Source organism: Drosophila simulans, chromosome 3R (assembly GCF_016746395.2).
Source record: "Drosophila simulans strain w501 chromosome 3R, Prin_Dsim_3.1, whole genome shotgun sequence".
NCBI lineage: Eukaryota > Metazoa > Arthropoda > Insecta > Diptera > Drosophilidae > Drosophila > Drosophila simulans.
Window position 1 is genome coordinate 17,482,659 of NC_052523.2, and position 19,810 is coordinate 17,502,468.

Sequence of the window (19,810 nt, forward strand, 5' to 3'; positions counted from 1 at the left end):
TTTAATTTAAATTTTTGTGGTGGGCTCTGGCGCCAGACATTGTCGATATTGCGAGGCAATATTCCATTCCTCTTTTGCCCACAATGTGCAGCCGTTGCAAAAATATTCGCGGGCTAAAGAAACCCGAAATTGTTTAGTTATTGAAAAAGGGTCGTTAATTATGTATCTTTGGCCAAGAATTTCCACTGCCAACTTTTGGCCAACAAAAAATAATGGGAAAATACGGCGAAAAGCTCGCGCCAGCCGCACAATTTTCGAAAAGGAGTAACAACAAAGTCGTCCTAAATTTAATTTCACCCGCCACCGAAGCGCGGTTTCAATATTTTCCAGTGTTTTCACGTTTTTACAGAAATTTGTAGGAGTGGGGAAAAATTCTAGGGAGTTTGAAAATGGATTGTAAACAGAATCGACTTTCTTAGCCCACAACAAGAACGTAAGTTCAGCATTAGATGCTCGCTTCCCCCTTTCGATCCTTGACAACCATCGTCAACTAAACTAAGTCAACCCAAAACATATGCAATGCAACCAGCAAGTGCAGAATGTTCTCAAAACGTACAAATTACAACTTTTAAATTAGAAATTATAACATTATAAACAAAAATGGAATGTCTTATTGCAAGCCAGTAGTGAAATGGTCTTTAAATAAAAAGTCTTGGTAACTCAGCTTATAAAAGCGTCATTGAAAATCGCTTTTTCGAACATCTTATATATATTTAATTGGAGATTTCCAAACTAGGAACTAGTTAAACGCGCTTTCGCATTTGTATGGCGGCGTTTGGGTGTGTGTGTGTGTGTTATTTATGCTTAGAACGTGACTGGAAATATGAAATGCAGCAAATGTGTTTACTTAAATGAAGTGAGTGAAAATTGACAAATACACACACATAGAGGCGCACCCACACCAGTATGTTCTAAATGGAATGCAAGGGCGGCTGCAATTGGAGGCGTGGCCGGGTCACATCGACTAGCGAGCTTAGGGCACATGAGAAATACGCCAAAAATGGCTATGACGCTAATCCCTTGGACGGCGCATCTCACACACACACACAAAAGTACAAGTACAGTGGGCACTCGTCCAAATCCGTTATCCACAACTCAAATTCCACGGAAAGGTGACCCCGAATCGCTTGGCACGGCTCATAACTTGGGCTTTTGAATGGCGATTTCAGGGAGAGATACCTCTAAACTTTTGTGGTTTTATTATGCAATTATATGCATTTGAATTTTTTTAGCTGACAACTATTTGAAAGATACACATGTCATGTAAAAAGGTGACCCCGATCAAACTTTAAGGTGCACTAACTGATTTTTAGGATACAAAATTTTGTGGAATTTTGAGAGGTATTATTTTTTGGTAGCATGTACCGACTGTGCTGCACAATTGGACCAACACACACTCTGCGGAAATATGTCAAATTCAATAACAGCCAAGTGACGTGCTTCCTGGTCCGCACCCCTTTGGATTCCCCCATGTCCAGGATAAATCTGACGATGGAGAAGAAGGAGCAGCGACTGGCGCCAAAACTCTGGACAATGGTAGCCAACTCGGTTCGTCCTTTCAACCGCTCATGCCCCTGATAGTCCTGCAGCATGGCCATTCTACTGGCCTTATAAAAATGTACGATTTTTCTTCATTTGATGAAACGAAATACAATTTCTCAACGAGCAACGCAAAAAAGTTGGTTGCAATTGCAATTTTCTTGCCAAATCAGCGCACGCTGCTCGCTATATATTGACATTTTTAAAAGCCAATATTTCTCCGACTTGCAGACCCATTGGGATTTCTTTTCGCGGAAAAGTACGTCCAAAAGTTGGCTGTGCGGATTAATTTATTTGACTTCGGCAATGTATAAATATAAATCGAATGAGGCCCATGCACAAATGGAGACTAAAAACTGGAGCAGCGCGAAAATTTTAGTTAACAAATAGAGTGCTCTTAAATTTGCAGAAGTGTCCTATTCTGAAATGTATCTTAAACACCACCTAATTAGCTGATTCCAAGTATCTCGCATCGTATAATTGCAAGAAATATTTGCTGAAAACTTAATTTTAGGGCCGAGAGCGTGGCCCTTTTGAGCCATTGGTCACCTGCATTGCCCTCTAATTAGCTGAGGTGCCACCTTTTTCTGGCCACTGCCATTTGAGTCACTGCAATTACACTGATTAATGGCGGCTTGGCACCCACCACCAAGAATGCCTGCGGTTGCCCAACCCAATCACAGCCCGTTCTAAATACTTGCTGCACAGTGTGAATAAGAAACCAGTGAACTGGCAATGACAGTCGAAAGGAAACTTTGCACTCGCTCAACTCTGCCAGGCGAAAACTGCCAGCGCAAATGAAATTAGTCGAAACTATTTGGGCATTTCCGTGGCAATGAGGCGGGTCATCCCAGCCCAGCCCATCCCATCCGCTCCTCCACACCCAATTTCCATAGGCATCGACATCCGCATCCTCAACCGATTTTACATTCACACCGGACTGGCAAAGTCAAGTTCGTGACGCGCGTTATTTCTAATTATATTGGGGAGGGCTCCAAAGGACCACGCCTAATTCTTGCACTGAGCAAAAATATTATACACTTGTGTATAATCAGAAAGAACTCTAATGTCTAAGACAACCTTTATTAATAAGTGTAAATATTTAAGATTTTAATTTTTAAAAAACTTTTTTCAGATTCTTTTAGATTCAGAGAGCTCTCATATATTTTATAATATATATATATTTTTATATCACGACTTATAATTTTAAGACCAATTGCTTGCTGTTTAGAACCCATCCTGCCCAGACAGTTCTCAATTTGATTTTCATTTGGTCGTAAGCCCACTTTTTTCCTTGATTCCTATTTTTTTAAGTAATTTTAATTGAAAAAATTCTTCAATTTTGCCATCCATCTGACTGGCAGGTTGGTCCACTGGTGTTGGCCCAACCCACTCCTGCCCGCTTTCTTCTATCGGCCGACAGCCGTAGAAATGTAATTAGCCTGGCCCAAACCCCTCCGCCCGCAAATCCATCCGCCGACTGTTGTCTGTTTGTGTCAACTTTTCAATTAAATATTCATAAAAAACAAAAAATGCAATTTGCCAGCCACTTCGCTGGGCGGAAAGATATTTCGAAATTACTTTTAAGTGCTGCATAAGGTCACGCAGCGTGTCTAAATGGGGATTATACGAATGATTTGAAAAAGAGTATGTATTCTAAATGGAATGAAAAAAAAGATAATTTCGTATTTGCAATTGGTTAGCAGTCAAATTGTTCTTAAGTGTGAAGTTATCTTTTTTAGAACGATTTTGCAGTTATTAATCTAGAACTTTATTAAGCCGCCGATCTGCGTTGCCCAATTAAATTAAGTTTTCAGGCGATCTCTAATTAAATTGGTTCGAAGGTGCGAAATTCAGGTGAATCGCAAGGGTTTCGGGGAAGTCGCTAATTGTAAAAGCAGCAATGATTTGTCTGGCATCTGGCACTGGCCCTTTGTGCAAACGAAATGGCGATAATTAATCATTTCTACTGCGGTTAGTTGACCGCTCTTCGATTTGTTCCATGACCTGCGCGAATCGCGGTAATCATTTGAGCTACTACTTTAATTAAAAACCACAGCTCTGTACGGCAAATGGCGTAAGTTATTGGCTGGCGATGATTTGCTCCTTTTGTCCACACAATGTCACTGCCACATGATGTTGGCCATTAAATTGTGGCCATAATCACAAAAGCCAACTAATTCACGTACATTGTGCGCAGAAGGGCGAAGAATTTGTACGAGAGTTGCAAGAGCTGCCAAAAATGGATTAATCGAAATTAAATCGGGATTAAAAACGTACTGTTCTTACTCACATCCGACACGGTGACCAGTGAGATGTTCAGGAACATTGTGGCCTTGAGTCGACTCGGTTGTTGGGCTCTCTTAATAATCAGGATCAGCATTTTACGATACCTCAGATCAGCACGGAACCAGTCGTGGTTATAGACCGCTTGGCCAATCTGCTCACTCTGATTATTATATATAATTTAAGATAAAATATAAAAAATATAGAATGTAATAGTATAGTATTGAACTTACCGCATCAACAAGCCTCTGAGCATGGGTGGCAATCATGAAGACCTGAACCATTGCACAGAACAGAAAAAGCACGAGCATTACCAGGTTGTCGATCTTGCTGCCGATGGTCATCTGGAAACCCACAAAGCAGATGATAAAGGACGAGGACACAAAGTTGGACAGCAGCGATACACCGAAGATCTCATTGATATCCTGGCAGAGGTGGATCAAGCTCTGGTGATAGGCCACCGTCGCCTGGAGAAACTCCAAGTCGCGCTGGAATGGGCCAATACCCGCAACATGACCCTCGATGTGAGCGGAAAGCCGGATGAAGTGCATCACCACCAGCGTGACCAGGGCGCACATTAACATGTCCGCTGCTAGCTGACCGGACAGACAAGCCTGACCGCCGATATTCTGTGAGATGTACATGAAATAGTAGCTATATCCGGTACTCCAATCCCAGGGAACCCAGCAGTAGTAGGGCAGCATCCTCTCAAATTGACGCATTCCCAGCCAGAAATCACAGACCAGGTAGTAAACGGCCCAATAGAGGTTGTACGTCCAGATCAGCACCATGTGCATGCCGAAGTAAAATATGCTATATCGGCTATAGCCACTTAGATGATACCCTATATTATAGGGTTCTTGTTGGGCCAAGCCTTCCGGATGCAGTTCTTCCAATCGGCTGACCACTTGGGTGAGTCTCTTTCTCTGCCGCGAAATGTACCAGATTTTGAGGTCACCAACGATGACAAATCCAATGAACGACAGATTCATGGTGGCCTCCAGAAAATTGCTACCTTTGCCGATCGCCAGGAATACGTAAATCAGCTCCGAGACGAGCACTGTGTTCAGATTGACCATCTGGGCAATGAAGGTCCAGTGCAGCAGGACCTCCTTCCACTTTTGACTGTACTTGTGATCGTAGGCCAGCATTCCAATCGATAAGTAGAACGCATTGGCATACTTCAGAAAGCTCTGCAATGGAATGGCCTTCAGTTTTTCCTGCTCCTTGGCACTTTGAGTATCCTTCTGAGCCGACATGTTGTAATTGTTAATTTCCCGAGTCGTTGGCTCGCTTTATATACACCCAAATTAATGTGGAGCCCAGAACGGGGCGATGTCGATGATTTAATAATTTACTATTGCCACACACACTGGACAATTGGCACGCCCACTTGATTAGCATGTACACGGCGAGCATCTCTCAATTAGGGCGTTGTGAACCCGTCAGTTGGTCGTCCGGGGGCGTGGTTAATTGGGCCTAACTCGAAATCGATGACTCCCACGATTAAGTGGCTTCCAGTTGCTCACAAATGTCAGCGATTAGTTCGACCTCGGGTGAACAATCGAATGGACAAATGCCTAAACATTAATGGTCTCATTTCCCAGCAAAATTGGTTCAATTATAAGAAATTCTAATATACTATTGTGCATCTGAAAAATCTTTAAATATATACATTATTAAATAAAATGGGAAAAACCATTTCTCCCATCGTTAGTTCGTATAGTTCGTACTTCATGCGTAATCTAGATCTCTGCGGTATTCATTTCGTTTATTTTTCTCCTATATGCAGAGAATATTTTGTGCTTTTGAACATTTATTGTTCATGTTTTGTTTTTCTTTGGGATATCTCAAAGTATTTGGAAAACCATTTATGTGTTGTCTTAGCGGCTGCATAGTATTTGTTTCGTCCTTGTTTTTGCTTCTTGACACACTTGCCTGGATGATGGTGTGTGTCAGTGACACGAGTCCTTTGCTTTTTGCCTATTTCCTGTTTACACACATTCAGTTGGCCAAAAGGATGTGTATGCGAATTGCCATTTCTTCTGGCCAGATGACACCCGGTTTATGTCTGGATCAACTGTTTTGCTGCCTTCGAGTAATGCAAAATATGCTGGCATTCTTTTCACTGGATGTTTATTCGCTCGTTTGCTTCTAATGCAAAAAGTCCTTGGAATGCTGCAATTAAATTCGATTCAGAGCAGACTATCCATCTCCTCAGCCTGTTCCAGAATCAGTATCTGAATCTGACTAGCTGACCTCATTTGCGTATCGCATTCCTAATGAAATTTACATGACTATTTCGCAGCAGCAATGTTAATGAAGAGCATTTATACACAGCTGTTTGTATATATATATATATATATGTACTATATATATGGAATATGTGTGTTTTTTGCCATGCGAGATTTATTCTCAAATGCAATTAGCATTTTAAATTCATCCCATGCGGTGCACAATTTTTCACTCCTTAATGGCATTTGTAATGTTAAACCAAAATTAATTTAATAAATTGTTGTTGCCGTCTGTCAGTTATGTAATATTAATGCATTTCTATTTGCCACTTGAAGTTTTTGCGGCCAGCAACCATTTTCCGAATGTTTAACCATTTTCCAGCATAGAAAAAGTTATTGGAAATAATTTAAAATAAAAATGTACTTACAGCAGATTTTATTGATTTTAATTATTTTATTTAACTAATTGTCGACAGTCGCAGAAAAAAGTTAATAAAGTACGGTTTTGCGTGCCGAAGTAATGCCGCAAAGTAGATTGCACATTATTTGTGAGTGCGCTGTGAAAACCATTATTTTGATTAAGAATAATTAAAAAAACGATCTAAATATATTCCGATTTCAGATTATTCGGCATTAACACAAGCAAGCTGATAAATACACACTTTAAAATACACTTTACTTTGAGCTTCATTTTTAGGAAAACACTGGCTCACATGTCGGGGAAAGCAGCTTTTCCTTTTTTCGGCACCCCGTTTCCAGCTAATACTTATGCAGATTAATCTGCATACATATAGAAAATATATGCTATATATATAGCATATAGCATATGTGAGCGCCCCTCGGCTGTGGAACAAGGTCCTTGAGTTTCCGTTTGCATTTTGGGGCCGACCCTTTTGGACGGGTTTATCTACGGCGAGGGCCAGAGACAAAAAAGGGGTCTGTGTGCCTATTTCCGCTCCCTTTCCTTTACTTCACTTTCCTTTTTGGCCCCAGCCCCCCAGTAAACAAAGCAATTATGTGTATATGCAACGTGCATACCATCAGATATTTACAATTGCACCAGAAATTATAGCACTTAAAACTGGAGTGCAAATAAAACAGTTTTAGCCAGTATATCCAAAGAAATGCCTTCACAAGCACACTTGACCAAATTGAAAAGTCCAAACTATTTAAATATTGTGCGAACTCAAATGCAGTGCCACCATTTTGACCTCGAGTGTAGGTGCATCTACATTGAGTATAAACATTTTCATTTATTTTCGTGTGTGTTTGCTGGAAATTCTCGTTGTTGGTAAGTTTGTTGCAATGTTGCATATTATCAAAAACATTTGTAGCAGGAAAACACACAGAGCTAGATGAGTTTGAGTTGGTCGAAGGGCTGCATTTTTTCGGATGAGGATATGCGGTGTATGTATATATTTTGGCTTCTGGCGCTTTTGAATGTTTGCCAAATGTTGTTGGCTTTGGCGTAATTGTTACACCAACACTGAAATGTGCAATGATAAGGCCGCGATGTGTTTTTATTTTACCATCGCCATGCTGTTTTTTCCAACCCATGCATACACCTCTATTATTTTTTCGACTAGCTGCCATTGCCCTTTTGCTGGCAATGTGCCACATTCTGTGGCAGGGCACACATGCTAGGGGTATCCCCCATTCCCCACCACGTGGCCAGCGTAATAAACCTAATTTGAGTTGAGATGTTGCGAAATATACACTATTGAATGGCATCCAAATAACTTGTTGAAAGTATTTCACATTAGCGAGTCGATAAATTATCATAATAATGATAATAATCGCACGCTAGCTTTCAACACATTAACGTTTTAATGTATATAATTGGCTTTAAGTTGGCTGTTTGTACTGCATCTATGAATATTTTAGCCACTCTTTTTGTTTCCAGCTAGATCTGACTTTGCAATACCTTGTGTGATTTAATAATCCTAACGTGGGCACGCTCCAAAAACAAGTTGCCCCATATATTTCAACCCATTCAGCAGCTGCCTTCAGTTATCCAAACTTTTTTCCAGAGAAGAAAAAAACTTTCGTGCACCCAGTTTATTGGGCTTTTACGTGGGCGAAAGAGCTGCCACGTCTGAGGGCTAAACTCGATTTTAAATGCATTTTTCTGGTGTTTAACTAATTTGGTTAATATTTTGCAAACGCGTTCTGAATTCGACAGGACGTGGAAAATTGCCAGGCGGGGATGGTCGGTGTTTGGGTTGTTATGTCTGCCAGCCGTCGACTCCTTACAATGCGTGTCCTTGCAAAATTGGAGCAGACACATAGACGGATGACTTTGAAGTGTGCGTGTGTGTTTTTGAGCTCTGTTGTGTTTTGATAAGCGGCAAATCAAATCAAACGAGATAATGAGTCGGAATGAAATTCCCTATGTGTGCAGCCAATGAGCCATGCGCTCAAGCAGGCATAAGATTAATGCCTTAATGGCTTTAATTATTTCCCCATCAAATTAAGAATCTCCATATTTTCAATTCTGTGGCACCTATTGTGCAAAGCCCGGCAAATTCGGTGCGAACTTGTCTAATACCCAATTTGGGGACAGCAACAAAAACTGCACACCATTAGTGGCATTATTAGTAAGCATAACAAATGCTCGCCATGACCCAAATTTGCAGGACATGGCTATGCAGCTTCTCCCCTGAGAGACGAACAGCAAATTATTGTTTAAATACCCTGCAGTTGCGGGTTGATGTTTTTGAGTAGCGATGATATGTGGAACTACAGGGTATTAACAACCACACACTTATATATACATATATGTTTAATATATGCACAGATACAGGCTGCAGAATGCATTTTGAGGGGCAAATACAATGGCCAGATAAACAAAGCCCGTCGTCTGTCTGTGGTCCAAATTTGCATAATTTAAAGAGCAGCATCGGACTTTGGCATATATTTCCAACAATTGACCTAAATTGACCGTAGTGCATGCATACGAAAAACTAGAACTACAATCACTGGGCTACTATTTACATATTGCTAATCCATCAAGCCTTTGGACAAATATTTAAAGTAACCTTCCTGCGGTAAGTCCCTTGTAAAACACACTTAAAATTTAAATGAATCCTTGATGTATATATATGTATGTGTGTGTGTGCATGTATGGGTATATTATATTTGTGCTTGAGCAGCCAAGCAAATTAATAATTATTCTATGGTATGCACATAATCATCATTATTGTCTGGCTCATTTGACAGCAATGTCATTTCCAGTCTCATTCGATATGATATCATGCCCCCACCCACTTTACCCCCGAAGATTTTCCCACCCACCCATGGCCACCACCACGTATGTACAAATAAATTTATAGACGTGCCATACCTACATATGCATATACTTGCACACAAATACATATATATTTTTGTCACAGCTTGACTTCAGTTGCGAAATTGGCTGCACTTGCGACAAGAGGCAACCTTTTTGTAAATATTTCATTCTGGTTTTATTGGTCTGTGGTCAGCTCGTTTCTGAGGTTATAAAGTTAATGAATTGCATTTTGATATGTGTTGTGGACTACCGCCTCAATTTTGAGCCCTCCGTCCCATACCCCGCTTCCAATGCCTTGGGCTGCCTTTTGGACTTAATAATCCTTTAAAGCGGAAGCCTCGCCAGAAAATCGAACGAAGATTAAATTATATCTAGTTACTCTAGGATTCGCAAGGTGATGGGGATGGGAGGTGGTTTGGTTGACGCATTCTGAAAGGGTTGCAAGGATTCACCCGACGCACACGAAAGGACACACCTGCACACTGCGATAAGCAGAGGGGAAATCCGCATTCGACCGGTGTCCCCGTGGCGTCGATGGGGATACTCGGCTTGAACTCGATTTCATGCATTTGTCATAATTGGCAACTGAGTGTGCTCCCTCTCCCCCTCTTCTGATTTCCGGTTCCGGTTTCCCCTCTGCCACCAGTAAACAAGCCCACACACGCGTACTAATCGCATCAGGAGTTTCAGCCCCGAGTTGCATTAAAGTTGCACTACTGCTAGCCAAATTTCCTACTCTTTATTCACATTTGTATTAAACAAAGAAGATTAAAATTGGAATTGACGACCACAATCTACTTTCACTAAACTATCAGCTCTTGTAAAGTTTTGCATCTTTTCCTAACAGCTTTAAAAGTAGTTTCTTATAACCTTCTTGCATAAACTTGCGTTTTTTTTTCAAGTGTATTCCGAACCCTTTTTGATAGCACTACCGAGTCCTCCAGCTGCTTCAGGTTTTCTTTGCGCTTCTGCTCCTGTCACGTTGCCGAGTAGTTCCTCCATTTCGCGCATCGTCATATGTTTGCCTATGTGAGCGCCACGTGCGTCCTGGCCAAGTCCTTGTCGCGTCCTTCTCTTTCATCTTCCTGCGGCAGCACTACTTCGTGCTCCTTGGAGCCTGGCTGCTGGTGTGTTTGTCATCGGCAGACCGCATTTTTAATATGCGCATAAATTGGCTGACATTGATGGATCCTAATAGAGTTGCAGTTGCCACAATGTCGCAAGCAGCGGTGGCAATACACACAGACGGCAACTGGAGAGGGCGAAAATCGAAATATTGAATATTGAATTTCATTGCCGATAGTAAGGAAGTCATTGCAGCTATAAAGCTATGAAATTTATTTATACTACTACTTGATTCTATTGGTATTTGGTGCAAAGTGTACAGAAGGAATTTAATTTCTTTGGCCTCGAGTATACTTGTATGATTTTGATCTTTTAAAGTGTCTTAAAGTTCCATTGCACATCGGTTCATAGGTCTTCGAGTAACTTCCTCCTACGCATAAAGCTGAATGCATCTCAAGACGCTAATTACGTTTCGATTGCACCCCTCTGTCATTCCAGTGCAAGAGCATTACTGGAAGCCTTTGTGGATGGATGACCTGCGAGGAAAGTAAGTAATTAATTCTGGGCTGGATAACCTTTGGCCGCCGCTCAAAGGAGTGCCCACAATCACAGACAGCCGGGTCAGAGGTGAAAGTGCGTATGTGCTACCTTTGACTTTCGGTTGGCAAGCATTTGCACAATAAAACTGCCCGCAAACGATGCGAGAAAAGTAAATTGTAATTGAGTGTTAAAACATGTGTAACCGACTTGGGGGCTGATATACATACTCATGCATGTATTATTGAGCGCCATGGCCACTTACCTTAAATCATAATCATCGTTGATGTTGAAATGAAGACGAATAAGCCGTGTAAACGACTGTCTAGGTTTTTTCCAAAATTTTTTCTTTTAATGTTCCGCACTCTGAAGGTTTTGTCCTTAGCTTGGTTTTTCCGCAAAGAGTGTGAGAGCGGTAAGCGGATTTGTCCTGCTCTGCGAATATTAGGCTGAACCATGTGTGCCATTCGTAAACTTTTCAAAACTTACGCATGAATTGAAGAATTTTCTTAAAGCGGAGAAGAAACAACTTCTTTCTGACAGAAAGAAATAAACAATAAATTAATTTCTAAACTAATTATTATTTTTGCATATTTTTCGATTACAAAGGTCCACTTTAACAGCGCACACAGCAGACTGGTAGGATGTGAGGTGTAGGCCTGCCGGCGAAACTTGGTCCTGCACATATTTAAAGCGATGAATACATTTTTTACGCCCTGCACACTCAGATGGCAAAGTAGATGATGTGGGGGAGGTGAGTGGCTTGGGTGGTTGGGTGGCAATGTGGGTGGGGGGTGGCTGCCGACGCCTATCAATGTGTGCCGCGTCCCAGGCGCAGCATTTCGAGCGTAAATTGTAAACTTTTGATTGGATTGTGCAGCAAGTGGCATGTGCGGTTGCGTTTTCGGGCGACGTTTACGCGGCGTATACGCAACGTGAGTTAAATTATTGGAAAAAATCAGCAGCCAGCGAGCAGCACGCTCCTGTCCGCCCGCGGCTCCTCGGAATATTTCCGCTGGCATCGCCCTGTCGCAACTCATTAAAAACTTTTACCTTACAAACAGTGTTTCCGATTTGTTTCTGCTCACCTTAGACTGGCAATCTCCGTTTCTGGCTAACACCTGTGCGAGTGAATCACCTGGTAAAGAGGGAAATTTTATAAACAATATTTACATAATCGAGAGTGATACTTTTCGGAATAGACTACAAGACTAAGATCGATATGCAGTAGTAAAGCCTGACTTTTAATGAAAATGTAATCAAATGAGTACTGCCCAGTCTATACCAGCATGTTGGCTATTAATTAAGTAATCGCCGAACCAAAGAGAAACCGCCATACATAAGTGATAGCTGAGCTATCCGCTGAAAACGCCGTACTCCGCCACAACTGACAGCTGTCTGTCAACCGGGCCAAAACGCAAAATCAATCAACGTTGGCCGCCGGCGAAAAGTTCTCTATGAAAACGCATTTTCATTATGAGGTTGCCACCGCTTTTGCGACGCGATAGCGCCATGTTGCTTATAAAACTTTGCCAACAATATACATATATTTTCGTGGCTGTCATATATCTTCGCCGGGTTTTCCGACTCGAACTTACTTTGGCCTTGTTTTCTGGCTTTGTTCCCTGTTTATTGGGATTTAATCTGATTCCCATTCCCCCACTCATCTGCGCCATCCTTGGACTGGGCGCCTGTGTTCCTTGGTTTTGCCTTATCAAAAATCAATTTGTACCACATTCACTTCGACTAGTAGAGCAGAAAAAAATGTTTGCTTGCGATTTAATGGAGGGTCCTGGGCAGGACCAAAGTTGAGTTGCGGCGAAGTGGGGGCGGTAAGCGACAAATTTATGCAATAAAATAAATGCGAATTGTGTACACATTTGTGTAAACTTTTCCATTCGGCCAGGCGACCGACCGACAGACAGACAGACCGTCGGACGGACCGGAAGTTTAATTTGACATCTGTACTTCTGTGGTGGTGTGCGTTTGTGCGGCGCACTGTGTGCGTGATGATGATTTTGCAACTATTTATGGAAAGTTCAGCAACAAATGCAGCACAAAAACTACAATCTGCCTTCGGCAAGCCAAACAAAATGATTTTCTAATTTCCACATGCCATAAAAAACAGTTGCAGAATGCGATACTGAAAGGGAAAAAGCCAGAACGAGTGGGTGAGTGCAAATCGTCATTTGCAATTTACAAGCCAAACTGAACCAACTGAACAAAACGACTGCACACACATAGATACACACATGTATATTTTGATATACCAAAAAAAAAAAAAAAAAAAAAAGAAAAAAAAGAATGGCAACAAAAATATTGAAATAGCATCTAGCTTTCAAATACACACGACCAAGTTGAAGCTTTAAAGTTTAAACTGTGTTTTGACTATGAATTAAAGTGGATGCTCGAAAGAACTTTGGTGGGTATTTCATTGCCGCTTAATGGTGGCAGATATTTGATTAAATTTGCATGATCACTCCGTGGAAAACAAGTTGTTCCACAGCTAAAGAATATTGATGGTACTAAAATTCCATTCGGGATTATTGCCGCCATTGGCATTAGTGTCACCGCACATAAACAACAATGGATGCGATAGAAAGCGACGAAAAGTAAGGATAACGATTGAAGCCAGTTGCTCGCCGAGCAGTCGAGCACAATTCCGCCGGAAACGGATGTTGGTTGCTGTCGACATGAAGTCCTGTGTCGCTGCGAGAACGTAAGTGCCAATAACGCGGCCTTGCACAGTTAGAGATTCCGAAATTGATAATCAGATATGGAAAACATCTTTGACAGAACATAAAAGTGAGTAGAAATTGGATAATAATAGCATTATGTAAATGTATCCCTATCGCAGCATCGCAGCACTTTAAAACGTCCCACAAATTACCAACCAGCAGGACGAGCACTGGCGGCAGGAACCTGAATGTCTGCAACAAATGTTTTTGGGGCTTACTCGAATGCACACACTAGTGCCACACTCAAACACCAGCGCACACACTCACACGCAAACAGAGACCTAGAATTGAGGACAGTGCCACGAAACAACAATATAGACAGAGACAATGGCATAATGCATGCAGATGCTGTGCTGCTTGCGAGTCACTGTGGGTCCCGACAGTCGCGTCCACCGGAATAGCTCTTTAAAATAAAATGTATCTAAACTTAGATATCCGTAGTCCCGAGTCCCAGTACGGGACCGATTCCATGGTGACTCACCCGAGTGTGGGTAATATGGTTGGGTTATTATCTCCCGCAATTATAATGCCTCCACTCCGATGGAGTTTCGTGACTAAGGCGTTAAGGCGTTATTAACTAACACTATTATTAACCAGATCAAATAAAATACTAACATCTGTAACTAACATGCTTGTACCTATATTTTTAGCCCAAACTGTATGTGTGCGAATGCAAACAATTTTAACAACAGGCGTAACAAGCAGAAAAGTGTCACTGTTTTCTTTGCCAGCATTGGTGTGGGTGGGCGGCCGATTGGGAGTAGGCTGGGACCGACTGGCATCGAGGACAGTTGCATAAACACTTATAGAGCCATTTCGGCATAGTCGTCTAAAAGTGCTGCCATTCACAGCCGCTGGCCCACTCGTTCTCCCAGATACTCCAGTGCATGTATGCATTTGGTCGCTAATATATCTGTTTTCTTTGTTCTGCCGGATGGGCGGAGGGAGGTGTGTGAGTGTGTGAGTTGTGGCACCGAAAGGATTGGAGTGGAAAGGATTGTTCGGGACTCCGGCAATTGGAAGCGATTGCCAGCCCCTTTCAGATTGACCAACCTGCATCGCATATGAAATGTACAACTCAATCCATAAAGCTCTTGGTAAATATGTTTTATCTTGTGTTAAGGTTAATTGGGAAATTCCATTGAATAATGAGCTCAACTTGAGAAGCAAATGGATAAGTTATTAAGAGATATATTATCATATTCATAACTTTACTGTTTAATACAAGCAGTTTAAATATTTATAATTTGGCCTTCATACGAATACATCCTTTTTAATTCAGGGGGTACTGAGCAAAACCAGACTTCACCATTTGTGGCTCATCTTTTTTGTGCTGGTCGAGTAATCACCGGCATTCAGACAATAATTGTTACCTTAACGGAGAATGCCAAAGCCGGACCATTCCAACCCATCACCTGTTGTTGGTGGCCCGCAATTATTTTCGGATATATCTGTCCCACTGGCCATGTTGTTGCATCACAATGTGATCGGCAAACTGGTGAGCTGGACGTGTGCGGAGCCACCCGAGGAGTGAAAATAGTTGGCATAACTTATTTGGCTGCTGCTGTGTTATCATTTAATTAAGTTTTCTTTAATTAAGTCGGCATGTGGAGTGAATACCGCAGTGATGGCTGTGTAGCATGTTGCAGCAACACGCAGTGCCAGCAGCAACAGGAAATGCAACAGCAACTGCGGCAGCAACAATATCTGAGTGGCATCTCTGCTTAATTAATGCGAGTTGTGGGTGGAAAATGTGTGCCTGTTCCTGACTGTGAATATGAGTGTGCGGCATCTCGATTTTTGTGCATTTTCACGCACTCGTGCAACATTTCCGAGCACTAAACATTTTAGCAATGATTTCCTGCCACCGCCACTCGGTGCATGTGCCAAAGTGGATTTTCGCATTCGAGTTCAAGTTGAGCTCTTTAAATACTGCATTAGCTGCGAGCCGCCAGTTGACATGCACCCCCCCATTCTGCGATTCCCCGGCTCAACGATCCACTGAACCACCGAGGCAGTGACCCACAAAATGTGCATGTCACAGTTGCCGCAGCAATGGCTCCCAAGGTGACTGTTTCATTTTCGTTTGCCGATGTGTTGACAGACCCCACCATGCACGCCCACCTATTTACATATTGAACTCTTCGTGGGGCCAAACCAACAGTCATAAGCAGTGATGATCAGTTCAGCAGCAGGATTAATGTACTCAGCACGAATTACTCAATGAAATATATATAAAATAATTTAGACTACTTTTGGGGGCACCAAGTTCTCCCTTTAGCCATTAATATAATTAACAGATATTGTTTGACAAGGGTAATTTACTAATCAAGACTTCCTGGTAGTGGGAGATAGATCCTGCTCATCACTGGTCATAAGGACACGCCATGTGCATGGTAATTGCTGCATTTCGGCCGGCAAGGACAAAGTTGCTACTGTCTCAGCTGTGCAGCTGCAACAATGGCAATGGATGCGATGCAGCTGCAGTTGCAGCTGCTGCACAATGGGCCCGAATGCTTCCCCGAAGGATGCTGGGTCCCGTGATGTCCTGCGTTGTCACAATTGGCCATCCCCCACCACCACCATCACGTTCGCCCCCTCAGACGAGGATGTTCTGCTCTCTGGGCCACCTTGCTGATGGGTCAATCGATGTTTAAACGTCGAATGGCTGGATGATTGTGCTGCGAAATTGCTGCCAAAAGATGACAAACTGCGGGAGCAACTGTTTGAAACTTCGCCGGAGCTTCGGGCCGGACTATCCTTCTCTCTAATTCCCCCTTTGCATGATACTCCCCTATCCTTTTAGGATTATCTCAACGCTGGCCAGTGCAATGAGCCTGATTACTTTAATGTCTTTTGTTTAATGAGCAGCCTCAAAGAATAAAACGTAAAATAGAAGCAGTCAACTTATTTAGTCGACTGCCCAGATACCCATGCACATTTAATTCACATAGAAATGTGCAAAAAGATATAGTGATTAATTAACTTTTCTTATTGATTAAATATTCCTTTTTCAAGCTGTTTTAAAAAGCGAAAATATTAAATATTGGAGAGTATTTTAAACACTGAAAACTAGGGTATCAGAGTGTACAGAAAACAGAGGAATATCTGCCCCTTTCTGGTGCGGATTAGGATACGAATGCTGGCTTGGTTGCTGCACTGTGCTAATTACGGTGGCCGGAACACTCTCTCTAATTAAAGCCGAATAGAATAGAATTTGAATAATTTGTTTTGCACTTTTCCGTTTTTTGCGCGGCGACTGAAACAATTCATGGCAAACGAAAGCATTTAACAGAGCTGGCGAACTTTGAATCTAATAAAAGAAGCCGCAGCATAAAATATTTATGATTCTGCGGTTTCCTGCGGTGCCGAGCATTTTTCGGCGATTGGTCAAAGGCAGTGGTTGCAAGCCCACAAAGCGCCCCGAATGAAACTATTTGGCGAATTGCTGCGAATTTTTGTTTTGGCTAACTGCAGCCGCAAATGCTGTTAAACATAATGTAAACGCTTGCAGATGCCGTGGCAAAAGGCATTAGTTGGGCAAATCGCCGCCCTCTCAACGTTTTTATCACCTGCGGCTGACCGACAAAAGCATTTTGCCACCCACTTGCCACTTGACTCCCACAACCTTGGAGAGTGGCCAAGTTGTTTTTGCTTACTTTTTGGGTTTGGTATCTTTGTGTGCCCTGATTTTTGGCTGGTCGGGTATATTCATACTGGCAGAGCCTTAATTTTCAAATATGAATCAATAGTAGTTTGATATACCCTCAAATGCTGTTAAAAAGTGGGCTGCACGTAATGTTATCCACTATTCAAAATATATTTTTGCATACTTTTAGACCCCTTTGTGCTTAAAGGATTTTAAGGAGGGAGTCAAACAAGTCGGTACGCCCTTACCTCGCATATATTTTGATATATTTTTCTGTAGCTGGTAGCACTTACTTGGCAGAGAAATGAGAACAGCAACTGAAATCTGGGAGATGCCAAAGTTTTGGCTTGCTTAACTTTGGCCAGATATTTGCCTTGTTTGATTATCTGTTTGTCCTTTTTGCATAGCCTTGCGTTTGTGTGAGCACTGTACAGTGTGCACGTTTGTGTGTGACAGACAAACGTTTATTTGACATGTATTCAAAACAATATTTTGCAACAAACTTGTCCATGAAACGTGTCCTTCTGGTCATTTCAGAGCTGCAGCTTAAAACGGAATTTCGACCATTTGCACTGAAATGTTAAATATTTATATTTGAACAGAGGTAACTTAATATATACAGAGGCGCCCCGAAATGTGAAGCAAAGTGCGTTGGGTGCTGAATGGGTAAGGAAATGCATGGTTTGCTGGGTGGTCTTGCAAGTTTTGTAGAGACAAATGCCAGATGAGGTTGCAACTCGTATGGGAATCAGGTGCTGGAGTTGTGGAGCTGCTGCCGGAGCCGGACTCAACTCGTAATTTGATGCAAACAGGTGCAGGTTTTGCCAGAAACCTCTCCTTTTCCAGGTGCGATTTTCGACGTGTGTGTGTGAGCTTGTGGTTTGCTAACTTCTGTATTTGTAACAGTGCACCGGGGCCAGGAGTCAAAAGCTTAAATGCACTTCACAGCACAGGGAAAAGTTATTTTAAATATATTTATTTACAAGAGCAGAGAAACGACCCTGTGCGAGTGTGTGTGTGGTATGGTCTGGGTCAACTTTAAGACAACTGCCAGGCTTAAGTCCATTTCCATATTCGTTGGTCGGTCTCCGTTGCTGTTAATAGCAGCAAAGTGCGTTGGTCTGGGTGCCAAAGCGGCTTTTGCTTACCCAACCACAAAAACATTGGCACATTCCCGAATGAGTGGTACCCCTTAAAAGACTCCAGCCAGAAAGAGGAGACATGCTAGCATTCATAGCATACTTTTTAGACAGCCTTTAACCATCAATTAAAGTTGTCCATCTGATATTGCAACTTTTAATTTTCCAGCAGAACTACCACTTCGTCACAAAATGGTCCTGCCTTAACACAGGGTACTCAAAATCCAATGAAAGTATTCAATGCATTTACGGATGGTGTTTAAAAGTTCATAGATTGTTCAGAAGCTCCAGCTCGGACTAATAGCAGCCCACAGTCTACTTAATGCCAAAGGAGCCTAGCAGTGGCAGGATCCAATATGCAACAATATGAAAACCAACATTCGGATGCGGCTAATATGGGCCAAAAGGGCTTTAACACTTTAACTCTTTTTCGCCAGCGCTCAGTTGTCTGACAGCTGAGACAGAAAGCGATGCCAAAGAAGTGGGCGAGCGGCGGGCTGAGACAATAAACCATTTCGGCTGCAGTCGCTCGCCTTTCCCTGGAAAACTCCAAAACACCAAAAGAAGCACTAGGAAAAACCAGAGGACATCCAAAGCGACAACGACAGCGACAAGTGGCCTGACAGTTGGCAACAATTGCAAATGTCTGACATTGCTTTCTTTTGGCCATTCGGTGTTCGCCTTTCCTTTGATTCACCGAAACTGCCGAGCTCCCCCGTAACATCATAATGCATTTGCATGTTCACCGGGGTGGACCTCTATTTGGTGAGATCTATATCTAGACAATTTAGGAGGCTAAGTTTATACAAATTATGTTTGATTAAAAAGAAATGATGTTTGTGTCTATTAACTGTGACCCTTACACCAACAATGAGCTACATATGTGCGCCTTTGACCTTCATCTCTGCATGCATTTGCGGTCCACCCCTGTGACCACACACACGAGTGGGCGAGTGGGCGCTGAAAATGGAGTGGGCCGCCATTGCTGCACGTGTTGTGCGGAGAGGGGGTAAGTGGCAGCCTAAGAGAAGTGAAGTCATTCAACATAGTTGCGTTAATCAACCAGCACTTGGCAATCAGTGGCCTCATTCAGGCGAATGAATCCAGTGCCGGAGTTCTCTAGTCACGCTCCTCGGCCTGAAGAATTCGCGTTTTGCACCGCTCTGCGTTGTGATTGCACATTGTTTGCGAGATCGCCCCGCCAGGTGGCGACACCACATAATTTCCTGTACACAAGTGCGATGTATTTTTTGCGTTTAAATTACATTTCATTGCTTTTTATATTTGTGCTGCAGTATTTAATTTAGCTCCCGAACGGTTTACGCACTTAATGT

At 42.3% G+C, this 19,810-nt stretch overlaps 1 protein-coding gene and 1 long non-coding RNA gene across 4 annotated transcripts; both read right to left on the reverse strand.

Moving 5' to 3' along the window:
* Positions 1–3,292: 3,292 nt before the first annotated feature.
* On the reverse strand, positions 3,293–5,386 carry LOC6728924 (putative odorant receptor 85d). The gene is made up of 3 exons (XM_002104216.4): positions 4,059–5,386; positions 3,833–3,988; positions 3,293–3,772 (listed from the first exon to the last, which is right to left on the reverse strand). The coding sequence occupies exons 1-3, from the start codon at positions 5,082–5,084 to the stop codon at positions 3,716–3,718; spliced, it is 1,239 nt and encodes a 412-aa protein (XP_002104252.1). The 5' UTR covers positions 5,085–5,386; the 3' UTR covers positions 3,293–3,715.
* A 4,487-nt stretch (positions 5,387–9,873) lies between these two features.
* Positions 9,874–18,089, reverse strand: LOC27207337. 3 transcript variants are annotated; one of them, XR_006541924.1, is made up of 5 exons: positions 17,631–18,088; positions 12,039–12,088; positions 11,440–11,976; positions 11,216–11,385; positions 9,874–10,949 (listed from the first exon to the last, which is right to left on the reverse strand). It is a non-coding gene; the product is annotated as an uncharacterized LOC27207337 (long non-coding RNA). The 3 variants fall into 3 exon arrangements; XR_006541923.1 differs by having other exon boundaries at positions 9,875–10,949; positions 11,216–11,380; positions 17,631–18,086; XR_005544229.2 differs by having other exon boundaries at positions 9,989–10,949; positions 11,216–11,380; positions 11,440–11,486; positions 17,631–18,089.
* Between the last annotated feature and the right edge of the window lie 1,721 nt (positions 18,090–19,810).